This window comes from Equus caballus, chromosome 21, assembly GCF_041296265.1.
Source record: "Equus caballus isolate H_3958 breed thoroughbred chromosome 21, TB-T2T, whole genome shotgun sequence".
Taxonomy (NCBI): Eukaryota; Metazoa; Chordata; class Mammalia; order Perissodactyla; family Equidae; genus Equus; species Equus caballus.
In genome coordinates this window covers 40,109,789-40,123,900 of record NC_091704.1, presented here as the reverse complement: position 1 = coordinate 40,123,900, position 14,112 = coordinate 40,109,789, and the positions used below count along the sequence as shown (strand labels likewise).

Here is a 14,112-nt window from a genome sequence, read left to right as displayed (position 1 = left end):
TCTAAAGGCAATTTTAACTAACGCTTAATGATCTGATCCTCTGCTCCCTCTGTTGGTATCAGTCTAGATATCTGAGATTTCTAAATCTACCTTGTTAACCAAGAACAATTTGAATGATGTTAAAAATAGCTCACATATAATAAAAACCTTTTATATGCAAAGCACTATTTCAAGTGCTTTACATGGATATTTTTTCTTTATAATAACCCAAGAAGGTGTCATCTCTATTGTTACAGATGAGGAAACTGAGGCAAAGAAATGCTGAATAACTTACCCACGATCATAGAGGAAGTAGATGACAAACCTGGGATCTGGACCCTAGAAGTGTGAGTCTAGAGCCCTTGCAGTGGACTAGACTTTGGTGGGGTTAGAATATGTATAGGTATTGATAGGAATGAGCCAATGGAGAAAGAAAAATTGAAGCTATAGAAGAGGGAATAATCAATCAAGTTAATAAATCCTTTGAAGAGGCGAGAGGGAATGCCATACAGAGAAGAGACAGAGAAATTAACCCTAGATAGGGAGGAGGGACACTTGTGGAGGAAAGGAAGAGAAGAAATGTTAAGAAGGTTGTAGATTAATTAGCCAGAAGTTTAAGAGGACTCTGTGATAGGAGGAGTGTTGGTAAGGAAAGAGGTTGAGTCATCTTCTGAGGGTGAAGGAAGTGGTTGTAAGATTGGGGAATTGAAGTAGGGGTATAAGTTTTGAAATTGATACTATAGAGAATGGGAGAGAGTGAGAATTGGCTAGAGAAATACAGGATTGCTAGAATATATTGAAGGTTCCACTGAGGTTGGAAATCAAGAATGGATTTATAGTGGCACCAATCTATAGTTGTGTGAGTTTTGCATAGTAGCACTAAGCAGCCTGGCTGTAAGCATTGAACCAGGGTTGGGTTTTTTCCGGGCAAATTTGATGGTGGGACATATCTAGGCAAGGAAGTTAAGTTCACTGGCAAGAAAATGGTTGAAGTCATGGACCACAAAGCCTAATTGCAACAGGAGGGGCGTAAAAAAATGAAGGTGCTGATAGGGAGAGTGATGGGAAAATAAATTGTCTTATTTTGTCTCTCCAAAGTTGAATACTCAATATGGCAATGATAGAATGAGAGTCAAAAGAGTAAGAGAAGGCAGAGTGTAGTATGTTTGAATTTGTGATTTCGGAGGATCAGTGTGGAGGAATTTAAGGTCTAAGCTGGAAGAAAGAAGGTATGAAAACAATTTAAGATCATACTACTTTGAAAAAGATGATTCTTGCAGCTATGTGTAGGGTAGATGGAGTGAGGAGATGCTGAACTAAAGCAGCTAAGAGGCTTATTTGCATAAATCATAAATCAAGTATTTGAATTGTGGATCTGAAAACGAGGGAAAATAGGCCTTTTTTTCTTTTTGCATTGAAAAGGAGGTAGATAATCTCTCTTTCTGAAGAGACATAAAAACTTAAATTCTGTGTCTATCCAAAACCAAACAGGACTGAGACACTGTCTAATGATTGTAGAAATCTCTAATCGCAATTTTAATAATATTCTCTTTGTAGTCAATAATAATACATATATTCTCCATTTCATCTTGAGGCTGAATTTTTGCATTTGACTTTTAAACAAAATAATTTCATAATACAATGAAAATAATGCTCTAATAAAAGATATGGGGGCCGGTCCCGTGGCCTAGTGGTTAAGTTCGCGTGCTGCGCTTGGGCGGCCCAGGGTTTCGCTGGTTCGGATTCTGGGCGTGGACATGGCACCACTCATTAAGCCACCGTGAGGCGGCGTCCCACGTGCCACAACTAGAAGGACCCACAATTAAAATATACAACTATATACTGGGGGGGATTTGGGGAGAGAAAAAGCAGGAAAAAAAATATATGATAAAATCTATCTTATTTTCTGATGTATTTTTAGCATGCATGCCTAGTTTTTAACATGGGTAGTGATAAAAGTAGCATAATATTTTTTGGCATTTTGCTGAATTTCTTTATAGTCTTTTTTTGACTGGGCATATACTTGCAAGGTTGTAGTTAACAGAATTATTACATTTATACCTGCTTTCTCATTTAACATGCATATTTTGTCTTCATAAAAATCATTTAAGATAGCTGCATAACATTCTGTCACTTTCTTTCCTTTCAGTTTTGTTTTTAAAGTGTATTATATTCATCATTTCAACTTTTTCTGTGCTTATTTATACTTTGATCTCAAATGCAGATATGAATGGATATATAATAACACAAATGCTTGTGAAAGGAGAGTTACTGATTTGAGCATTTATACAGAGCAGACACTGTGAGAGGGCATCGTATTGCATGTTTTGTTTAATTCTCATGGTGATTGACATTTTTAACAAATTACCTTCCTATGACTTTTAAAACTCTAGAGATTTTTACTTAAAGATTCAGATTTATCTCTTTTCTTGAAAAATCAGACAATCTGTCAATGCTAGAACCTGTAATTACATATGGCGACTATCTGATGGATTCGAGTGTTGGGTGTCCCTTAGACAGGGTGTGTCCTCACCTCTTCATCACCTTCCCTTCCTCTAGATGCTTCTGACATTTATATTACTTGCCAGCACACTGTAGACATTTCATTTTGACACTTGATCTGGAGAACATAAAGGATATATAAATGATTGTCTTCTCTATGAATGTTGGAGCTGTAAGTTCTCAGTTAGCCACATATGACTATCACATATGACATATGATACATATGACTATCCTGTTGTCTGTTTCAAAATTCTTTTGGGGTGGCGTTTTCCTCTACCATCCAGCATAGGGAAAAAAATTCCAATTTTAGCATTTGTTCAAGTCAAACAGAATTAGGAAGTTAAATCTACTACTGGATCACAAGGAACAATCCAAAACAAAGTCCAAAAGATCTCATTGCTTCATATCACCTATTTGCATCTCAATTCCCCTCTATTGGATAAAAAGCCAAATGCTTTGTAGTTCTCTGTTAGTGTAGCTTTGTTAATTTGCTCACTTCTGGACTAAATTTTAAAATTAAAGGAAAATAAAAGATGTTTGTACACAAATGGATTTTGTGAATCTCTTGGGATTGCCATTATTGATACCATGCCTCCTACTTAACAAAAAGTAATTATAGGAGGAACTCTATTCTTTGTACTCATACAGCCCTGGTCTTAATGAGAGTCTCAGTTTTGTGTCAATGAAGAGCTTTGTCTTTTGGAGGAGATTGTATGAATAAAGTATCTGTGTTAAAGGATCTGTGAAAAAAGGTTCTTGGTTATATCCAAGGCCTTAACCTGGTCACAACAAAACTTTTCATTTTCTTTATAGGTGAAAATAGATAATGATTTTAATTATGAATTTTACAACAGTAGCTGGTCTTACGTAAAACATACATCGACAGAACGTACATCATCTAGCAGGAGGAGATTCTTTTTTAGCTCTTCATCATCTTCTTCGCACAGTTATACTTCACATCAAGATGAAATCCATAACAAAAAGGTTAGTATGAAATATTAGTTAACTTTTTCATATTTTACTGGTTTAAGTATTTCTAATATTAACAGAAGTGTATTTACCAAAAGGATCAGCTTTCATTTTTTAAGGCAATAGTATCTTCTTCAAAAAGAAAATAGAAAATGTTTCTTTAAAAGGTATGATCTTGTCTTATGAATTCTCTTGATAATATGTTTATTTATACTTTTTATCATCTCATTAAAGTATTTGTTCTTACTTGAAAATCTTAAATAAAAAATATTACTTTCAAATCTTCTAGTTAAAACTATCCTAGGTTTCTAGTTCATGATTATTGATGCTATTTTATAGTATTTTACAGTATTATTTTTAGTATCCAATTTATGTGCTTCCTAAACACTAATACCAGAGTCTTTTTTAGAAGGTGAATGAAACTAAAAGATTTTAAAACTTTATTATTTTTGAGATACCAAAATTTTCTTCCGAGGAAGCTACAAGACTTGTTTTCAGATACTTTGTTGTTTTCAGATACTGAAACTCTCATCTTGGGCAACCTGAACAGTTGCGATGGATTGTACTATTTGATATACACTTACTGCTGATGAATTTTTCTGGTTGATCATCAGTCACAATCTGCCTATTTTTCTCATTCTTAAAGTCAGTAACTTGATTAATAAATCACACAAAGGAGGTATAAAGGAATATTGATTTTATCTGTTTTATGACTAAGAAGCTGACCGTGGAAATACGAGCTGTGAAGACATTTATTATCTCCATATTATACTGTTTACATAAGTGAAGATTTGTTGTAAGGTAGATCTGTCTTGAACATTATTAAAAGATACTTAGGAAATATTTAAAAGACCTCATTATAAAGTGGCTTACCGTGGAAACGCCCCCGTATGGGAGATAAATTATATGGTCACCCTAACTATAGGTTATCATCAAGATGTGGACCCTAGGCACACATTATTTTATATACTTATTTGTGAGATTATTTACCAGTTAATGAAGTTGATTCTCTTTTTCTAGTTGAGGAGGGTGTAACGACTTGGTCGTATGGTTTTAAAAGTCATGTATAAAAGAAATTACCCTGACATCACTCAGATATTATTCCTATTGGGATTCCAAAAATTCCTGCGATTACTTTAAGTGGGTGGGCCCATTATGCATCAAAAATAAAAATTTGTATAGTCTGCATTGATTGGAGGTGACCGTTTATAGACATATTGGACAGAAAACCATTTCCATTGCCTTTTTATCTTCAATCTAAAACTCTTTTACTCTTTCTTCTTCCTATAGAGTTATCAATTATTGGTTATTCAGAACACTGTTGAAGTGGCTCAGTTTATCAATAACAATCCGGAATTTTTACAACTTGCTGAGCCATTCTGGAAGGAACTCTCCTACCTTCCCTCTCTGTATGATTACAGTGCCTACAGAAGATTAATCGACCGGTATGGGACACATTATCTGCAGTCTGGGTCCTTAGGAGGAGAATACAAAGTTCTATTTTATGTGGACTCAGAAAAAATGAAACAAAGCGGTAGAGTATTAAAAACATTATTGTATAAAAGCATTGTGGGGATTTTAATGGGGGAAATACATATAGTTAACTTAAACTTTAGAGCTTCAAAGTATGACAAACAGAGATGAAATTGCAAAGGAATCCAAAATTGCGAGAATCCATTCAACTCAAAATCTTGCAGTCTTTAAAAAAAGCCAGCCTACTCTTTTGGATAGTACCCTGACACGTGAGTTAAGCCATTATTATTATTGGCTATCTCCAGAGGGTGTTCACTGGATTTTTTAGAATACTTTTTAACCTTTCCCATTTCTCAGATTAAATAATATCCCTTGAGGAAAACTAACGCGGAATTTACTGATATTGCAGAAGTCAAAATGTTTTAAAGAAGTATTTTATTCACCTCTGTTTGTTACCACTCACATTGCTTTAAAAAAATCTGCTCTGGATACACAAGTTTGCTTACTACCTAATACTTGCAACAATAGCTTACATTTATTGGATTCCTTCCTCACAACAGGTGTGTTACACGTGTTAGCAATGATCCTCACTACTACCCAGTGAGATGACCACTATAATTCCTCTTCTGCATCCTGAGAAATGGAGACTCGGTGCTATGATAAGACTCATCCAAGAGGATATAGATTATAAGGAGGTCTAACTAGCTCCAGAGTCAGCTGAGCTTTTTCCTTATGCTATGTTGCTGCAAAATTGCCTGATTTTTGTTGGAATCTATTATCTATGTATCTACTATTTTGTTTAATAACAAAAATCAAATATCCCTTTTTATGACCCTTGATCCTTCTAGAACGCTTGAAAATGTACATATTACATCACTCTTGATTGGATGGCCACAGTGGTAGGAAACAACCTTTCATCCCCACTCTCACACCTGGTTGCATCTCAAAGGAGGTCTTCAATAAATGTGGAAATTAAGCACCTTTTAAATTTTTTCCCTAGGTATTAGTTCAGCAGATGAGATGGAATGTACTTCGTCAGATGTCAATCTTATTTTTAAATCATCAAAACACAAATGCCAGGCACTGAAAGAGGCCTTAAAATCAGCTGCAGGTAAATGAGAAGTTACAAGCTTGACCTCCATCCCTCTCTCTTGTGGTTAATTCTTGGTCTCCAAGGGCCTTTGAAATGTCAGCAGGTGTTTTATTTTATGTTTTTCGTATATTTCTTTATTTTTGCCTCTGAACTCTCTTTCCTATGTCATGGCAGTGAGGCATCATGCAGAGTGGAAAGTTTAGTGGGTATCTCCTGTGTATGTAAATACGTCCTCAGTGTACACCACCTTTCTCCCTTATGATGATGGTTGGCAAATAAGTCTAGGAAAATGACATCAGCAGAAGGTTCAGTTCCACTCTGTGACATGGCTGCTCAGTGCAGTTAAAGTTTTTGGTGCACACTGGTGGTGGTAGTGTTGGTGGTAGTGGTGGTGGTAGAGAGGGTGGGGAAGGTAGCATGTTAGTCTTTGAGTGATTGAAGAAAGAATTGGAAGGGTAAGCGGATTTAGACTGTATCTGAGATCCCACGTGAAGGTGTTTGGATTTCATCCTGATGACAAGGGTGCCATTAAAGGATTTAATACAGGGAGTGATTAAATGAAAGATTACAAAAGTAAAGTTGTAGAGAAAGAAGAGGGACTGTGAAGGAATAATCTAATAGGATAAAAACCAGAAAAGATCAGAAATATGGGAAGTAAAGGAGAAGCATTTCTCTCAGCGAGGAACTGGGAATTCTTGGGATATTGGTGGATGGCTGCAAGAAGGAGGGAGACAGAGTAGTAAAAGCAGGTTTATTTACTCGTTCACTTACTTTATTCATCAACTATTTATGGAGCCTGCGGTATGTCCCAGGAATTGTTCGAGGTCTTGGGGATATAGCAGTGAATATGTCAGACAAAGTGCCTGTCTTCATGGAGCAGATACGACAAAGGAGGAGGATGAGCTTTTGAACAAGATGGAAAAAGGATGATCTGGAAACAGAAGTGGAAGCGGGAGCTTTGGGAACATACTGACATCAGTTATCAGTGGGGCTGGCAATTGGAAGCTGCTCCCCAGTTTTATTTTATTTTGTATTTAACAAACACGTAGCACTTACTATGTGCCAAGCACAACGTTAAGTGATTTACAAAAGTTAACCAATGTACTCCTCTTATGTAAAAGTTAAGTATTATTCATACTATCATTTTACAGACAGGAACACTGAGGGACAGAAAGCTTGCCCAAGATCACAGTTGATAAGCATCAGACAAGCGCTTCAAATACATGAAATCTGGCTTCACAATCTAGGCTCTTCTCTCTTGCACGAGGCTGATTGTCTAGGGGTAAAGCGCTAGTGGGAGCAGAGAGCTCACTGGCATGTGATAGGCTGGCTAGAGGCTAAAAAATAAACATAAAAACTGATTTCTTAGAATCTGCAGTTCTTAAACAGGTGTGCCAGTTAAGGCAGTGATATTTTTGTTTTGTTTTCCTAAGATTCACTGCGTGCTAACATCTGTTGCCAATCTTCCTCCTTTTTTGCTGGAGGAAGACTAGCCCTGAGCTAACCTGAGCAAAGATCCATACCAATATTCCCCTATTTTGTATGTGGGTTACTGCCCCAGCGTGGCTGACAAGTGTTGTAGGTCTGTGTCTGGGACCCAAACCTGAGAACCCAGCCTGCCAAAGCAGAGGGTGCTGAACTTTAACCACTATGCCATGGGGTTGGCCCCAAGGCAGTGATTCTTAAACTTTAGTATGCACAAGGATTAGCTGGGGAAGCCTGTTAGAATGCTGGTTCCAAGGCTCATTCTCTCAGCTATTCTCTTGTAGGTCTCAGAAATCTGCAGTCACACCAGGTGATTCTGATTCAGGCAGTTCAGGGGCTGAACTCTGTGATACACTGCGTTAAAAGGGTGACTACTTGGATATTAAAAACACAGGAACTCCCAGCTATAAAATAAACAAGACATGGGCATATAATGCATGGGGACTATAGTTAATAATACCGTATTGTATATTTGAAATTTTCTAAGAGAGTAGACCTTAAAAGTTTTCATCACGGGGCCGGCCCCGTGGCCGAGCGGTTAAGTTCATGCGCTCCACTTCAGCGGCCCAGGGTTTCACTGGTTTGCATCCTGGGTGCAGACCTAGCACTACTCATCAAGCCATGCTGTGGTGGCATCCAACATACAAGAACTAGAAGGACCTACAACTAGAATATACAACTATGTACTGGGGGGTTTTGGGGAGAAGAAAAAGAAAAAAAAAGAAGATTGGCAACAGATGTTAGCTCAGGGCCAGTCTCTAAGAAAAAAGTTTTGTAACTATGTATGGTGATGGATATTAGCTAGAGTTATTGTGGTGATCATTTCTCAATATATACAAATATTGAATCATGTTGTATACCTGAAACATATGTAATGTTATATGTCAGTTATATCTAAATTAAAAAAATAAGGGGCTGGCCTATTGGCGTAGTGTTTGAGTTCGTGTGCTCTGCTTCAGCTGCCCGGGGTTCATGGGTTTGGGTCCTGGGTACAGACCTACACACTGCTCATCAAGCTGTGCTGTGGTGGTCTCCCACATACAAAATAGAGGAAGACTGGTGCAGATGTTAGCTCAGGGCCAATCTTCCTCACCAAAAAGAAAAAAAAAGTAACGAAGATGAGGAAGCATTCAGCCAATTTATTAAAAATATTAAGCTTTCATAATTTCTGATAATAAAAGTATACTTTTTGAATTGCAAAATTTCATGAAATTGCAAAGTTTAGACAGTTACAAGAAAAGGAAAATTGCCCCTAATCTGATCTGCAAGTTAGGAATTTCTAGTCATGACCACAGTAAAAATCACTTGCAAATAGATATTAAAAACTATTTTTGGAATTGAGGCACATAAATAGAAAAAATTGTTCAACTGGTGTTCAAAGTTTTTACAACACTTTTCATGACTTAATGTATGCTTTTTAATTAATAGCTTTTTTGCTTATTGTTAGTATTCTGGATGCAATGAACTGTTTTCCCCTCAATATTTTATTATGAAAACTTGGAAACGTATGGCAAAGTTGAAAAAAATGTAGTAATAAATGTCCATGTACCCAGCTTATATATGTAACAATTATTTTGACATTTTGCTATGTATATCTACATATGATATTTATAATATGGACTATTTAGCAATACATAAATATTGTATATTTAAAATATTTTTAATATTTGCTGAACCATTTGGAAGCAAATTTTAGACATCATGATGCTTCATCCCTAAATATACATGTACTTTCTAGAAGAAAGTCTCCTCAATAACATAATAACTTTTACTAAACTAAGAACATTAAAAATATGAACAATAATTCCCTAATATCATCTACTGTCAGGTAATGATTATGTTTTTCTTTTCTTTTTTCTTTTAACGGATTTTTTTTTCTTGCTGAGGAAGATTAGCTCTGAGCTGACATCTGTGCCAATCTTCCTCTATTTTTTTGCGTGTAGGACACCTTCACAGCATGGCTGGTGAGTGGAGCAGGTCTGTGCCTGGGATCTGAATCTGTGAACCCTGGCTGTTGAAGTGGAGCATGTGAAACTTTAACCACTCAGCCGTAGGGCTGTACCCTTGATGGATATTACTTTTTAGAGTAGTTTCAGGATTGCAGCACAATTGAGCAGAAAGTACAGAGAGTTCCCGTACTTCCCCTGTCCTCACACAGGCACAGCCTCCCCCACTGTTAGACTCCGGTGCCACAGTAGTACATTTGTTACAATCAGTGAACCCACGTTGATCCTTTATTATTGCCCAAAGACTATATTTTATATGAGGGTTCACTCTTGCTGTTGTACATTCTGTGGATTTGGACAAATGTGTAATGACATGTATCCACCATTATAATATCATTAAGATCAATTTCACTGCCCTAAAAATCCTCTGTGCTCCATTGATTCATCCCTCCCATCCCCCACCCTGGCACACTGATCTTTTTCCAGTCCCCATAGTTTTGCCTTTTCCAGAAGGTCATACAGTTGGATGGATTGTGTTTTCATACTTGATAGACTTTTCACTTTTACGTTCTCATTTTCACTTTGTTTGCGCATCCTGACTTGTTTCATTCGCTTTCTCCTTGTGTAGGAACTGAGGGCAATGTGTTGCGAGGCAAGCCATTTGTCAGAGGAGGAAGTGCAGGCTTCGTGTCTGGCCTGAGTTACCTGGAGCTGGACAATCCTGCTGGAAACAAAAACCGATATTCTTCCTGGGCAGGTTCGGTGACTGATCTTCCCCAAGTCATAAAACAAAAGGTATGCGATGCTCTGTTGACAGGAGCAGAAAGCAGTCATGTTTATTTGCACTGGGGAAATTAGGTTAAATCAAGGTGGTTAAATAGAGAAGGCTGTAATTAGCATTTTCGGTATCCCAGTTATGTTTTGCATAGTAAAATAAATGCATAACTTATAAGATGAAACAGAAGGTTTGTTATCTTCTATGTCCATATTTCAGTTTGAAAGGTTAAATGTCTTGTAAATCTCAAGAGAAATTAATGACAAAATTTACATTTTAAGCTTTTGACCTAAATTTGATTATATTTTTCTTGGTCTCTAATTCAGAGGAGTTATAGATTTTCGCAAGAAGAAGGCATTTAGGCTTGTCTACTGTTATATCTGTAAGATCACCATTCTTCCTGCAGCCACGGATTGGATTAGAGGCTCTGGGAGTTATGTAAATTAAGATAGAACTGATTTGGCTGGTAGAATTTTAGGATGTTTTATTGATACAATCACTTCTTTTATATTGCAACATGTATGTTCCTAAAAGTCAGAGAGCCAGGCAAAATTGCACAATAAAGACCACAGGGCTTATGGGAAAAATGGGGGTAGGGACACAGCACTTAAAAATTTGATCTTTGACACTCATTTTAAAAAAAAATAGGCATCAGGGGCCAGCCCTGTGGCGCAGTGGTTAAGTTCACATGTTCTGCTTTGGGGGCCTGGGGTTTGCCGGTTCAGATCCCAGGTGCGACATGGCACAGCTTGGCAAACCATGCTGTGGTAGGCGTCCCACATATAAAGTAGAGGGAGATAGGCATGGATGTTAGCTCAGGGCCAGGCTTCCTCAGCAAAAAGAGGAGGATTGGCAGCAGATGTTAGCTCAGGGCTCATCTTCCTAAAAAAAAATAAATAAAAATTAAAAAATAGGCATCAATAAAAATAGTAGCAGAATTTTATGTTAAAATTGTTAAGAAATGCGTATGTGCTACAATAAATGTGGCATTTTACCTAGAAAAACCCTGAAACTTGCTGGGTGAAGGAGGAGTTATAGCTTGTGAATTACTGTGACATGGTAGGAGAGCAATCAGAAATGGCAGCTCTGACACCGGCTGTGGGTGGGTGTAGTTTATTACACACACAGTGAACCAGATGGATGTTTGAGGTGTATGTGTGTACGTGCAAGTGTTGTGTATTCTTATGCAGCTTGGTTCAATTGTGTCCAGTTTTCTGTTTCTCCTGGTGTTTCTCGTGGACGAAATTACATGTAGGAAAACACAAAATTTGTGATACATCATATTATTCCTTAATATAGCATATTGTCCCTTAATGGAACAAATTCACGTTTTCAAAACAAATGCTATAGCAGAAGTGATTCCATGATCTGTTCCCTGTCTTGGGAATCAAGCAACATCCCAGGTGAAATGACTTTCGGAGATTAAGAAACCTGGACACGTTTTGTAAACTCAAACATTACAATAGCTCCTCAAGTGCCCTCCTGACACCATACTGCACCTACTCACCTCTAAACAAGGGTGACAGTGGCAGGAGGGTTTTTCCAGGGAAGTCTTGTTCTAAAGTGCCATCTGTTAGTACTCAAAATGGCCCATTTTCATGGCTGGTCTTCCACACAAATCTTTAAAAATCTTAAATTGTTGATTATGGAAAAACAGACATTGTCTCTCATTATCAACTACGCTCTTTTCCACCCGGGACTGGAATTATCACAGCTTTGCTAATTGATTAGCTGGGCAGGAAAGGCACAGGCAAAGAAGAGACATTTTACCTGTATGACCATGCAATGCCAAGCAGTTTGAAAGAGCCTGGGCAGAGATGGAGGGAAATGTACCTGATCTTGTCGGTGTCGCAATCCAATGTATACATCAGGATAGATGCAGAGAGGGCTGATGGCCACTCTGAGTTTATTATAACCAGCGTTTCAATATATACATAGTTTACATCTGTTAAACATACACAGGTGTTCTGGATGAAGTAATTAGCAGATGCCAAGAATTCTTAGTGATTTCTCAAGGAGCCCTCCCTCAGACCCTGTTTTGATATTATCATGTTATTGCTGTGCTCGTATATTTTTATCTTGGAGAAGGCAAGATCTCCTAGGCAACAGCCCCTCCTGCTCCTAATATCGATATTGTGTCTCCATCTGTGCCCCCAGGCGACTGCGCCTGTCTTAGGTTGCCCCGCCCTGGAGGTCTTACCCATCATTGGCTGACCGGCCTTCTCACCTCTGGGTCCCAGTTTGTTGGCAAGCCTTTTCCAGTGATTATTAACCCTTCCTGCATCAGGGGTGGCTACAGATCTGCGTTAATCTCCATACTCACAGGGTACGCTGCAGCCAGCTCTCCTTGACTTTCTCAAGAGCCAATGGTGCATATCTGTCACCAGCTCTGTGCTCTGTGACATCGTGGTGGCAGCCAGAGACCAGCCATGGTTAGAGTAGCTATGCTGCAGAAATTGGCAAACACTGCGAATTAGAGACTTTTTGTTCCTGGGAGAACAGATTGTTAAAGCTTAGCTAACACATGTGATCTCGAAGTTGCTTTTCATCTGACATATCAAACACAGAGTGATAATGTCTACCTGTTTTAAACTTCTCCAGGGAGAAAGAGTCATTGTCTTCCCTCGAGTGACACAATAAGTCTCTCAGAGTCAGGAAATTTAATCTTAAATTTAATTGCACTTGCTTCTTGGCTCTAATTTAAGTGTATTTTCTTTTCTTCTGTCCTCTGCAGGGGTGGAAATGTATTATTTTCAAAATAATCTTTCAAAAACTAGAAAATGAAAGTCCTATTGGTTTTTAAAAAATTTATGCATGCATACCAGATACAAAAAATATTCCTTCCTTATCTCTTGCTAGTTTCCCCTAGGTTTGTCTTGCAAAGAAAGTGAATTGCTTTCTCTTTTTATTTGAACAAGAAATAATTGGAATTAACCTAAGAGTGACTTTTGATTTTGTTTTAGTGGGGATAGAGCCTGAAGGCCAAAAGGAAAGTATTCTTGCCTAAAACCCTGATTGCTGACCATGATGTCTTTATCTGTATAGCTGACACCTTTGTATGAGCTGGTAAAGGAAGTCCCCTGTGCCTCTGTGAAGAGACTCTACCTGAAACGGGCTGTTGAGGAATATTTGGATGAATTTGACCCCTGCCATTGCCAGCCTTGTCAAAATGGTGGCATCGCCACTGTTGAGGGGACCCAGTGTCAGTGCCATTGCAAACCATACACATTTGGTGTGGCGTGTGAGCAAGGAGTCCTCGTAGGGGATCAAGCAGGTCAGTGCTGAATTGTCTCTAGTGATGCTGGACACATGGGGAAGAGAAGTACCCTTTCCCTCTGGCCCCTGAGACGGTGCTTCTTTGCGTATGGAAGTGTCACCAGGCATTTTGATTTAGTATCTCCCTCCCTATTCCACTTCCGGATTACAGCTACTGCAGTCAAGGTCCTTTGCTGTCTCCATGTTCCTGTCTGAATTAACACGGTGGTGCCCTCCATTCCCTGTTCTCCATTAAAATAGATTGATGACTGAAACACCTTCCATCCTTCCATCTCACTAAGGTTTTGTCTTAACGTGGGTCTGTGGAGCTTGTTTGCTTAATCTTTCTGACGGCAAGTTCTTCAAAACATCTCTATTTGTAATTTTGTATTATGTCCCATCTATTAATTATTCACAAGTGTTTGTTGAACATCTGCTGTGTGCTCAAAAGTGTGCTTGGTGCTAAAAGCACTATAGTACAGGGCTATGTGAAGTTGACTTTATGAGGAGGCAAAATATGAGTCAATTTATGTACATCTGTTTTTATATTTATTTCTATGTCTCTCTCCTCCAGAAAGCTCATTCCTTAACATCAGGACTGTTTGATTCCTTTCTTTATTCTCAGAGCCTAACAT

The 14,112-nt window shown here is 38.1% G+C and overlaps 1 protein-coding gene across 2 annotated transcripts in view; it reads left to right on the top strand.

Moving 5' to 3' along the window:
- C7 (complement C7) overlaps positions 1–14,112 on the top strand; it is a 49,371-nt gene that overhangs the window by 18,533 nt on the left and 16,726 nt on the right. For both annotated transcript variants that reach the window (XM_005604296.4, XM_023625703.2), the window contains 5 exons: positions 3,295–3,465; positions 4,741–4,984; positions 5,924–6,034; positions 10,076–10,242; positions 13,268–13,496. In XM_005604296.4, coding sequence (XP_005604353.3) covers positions 3,295–3,465; positions 4,741–4,984; positions 5,924–6,034; positions 10,076–10,242; positions 13,268–13,496 — 922 coding nt within the window. The remainder of the gene's footprint in view (positions 1–3,294; positions 3,466–4,740; positions 4,985–5,923; positions 6,035–10,075; positions 10,243–13,267; positions 13,497–14,112) is intronic.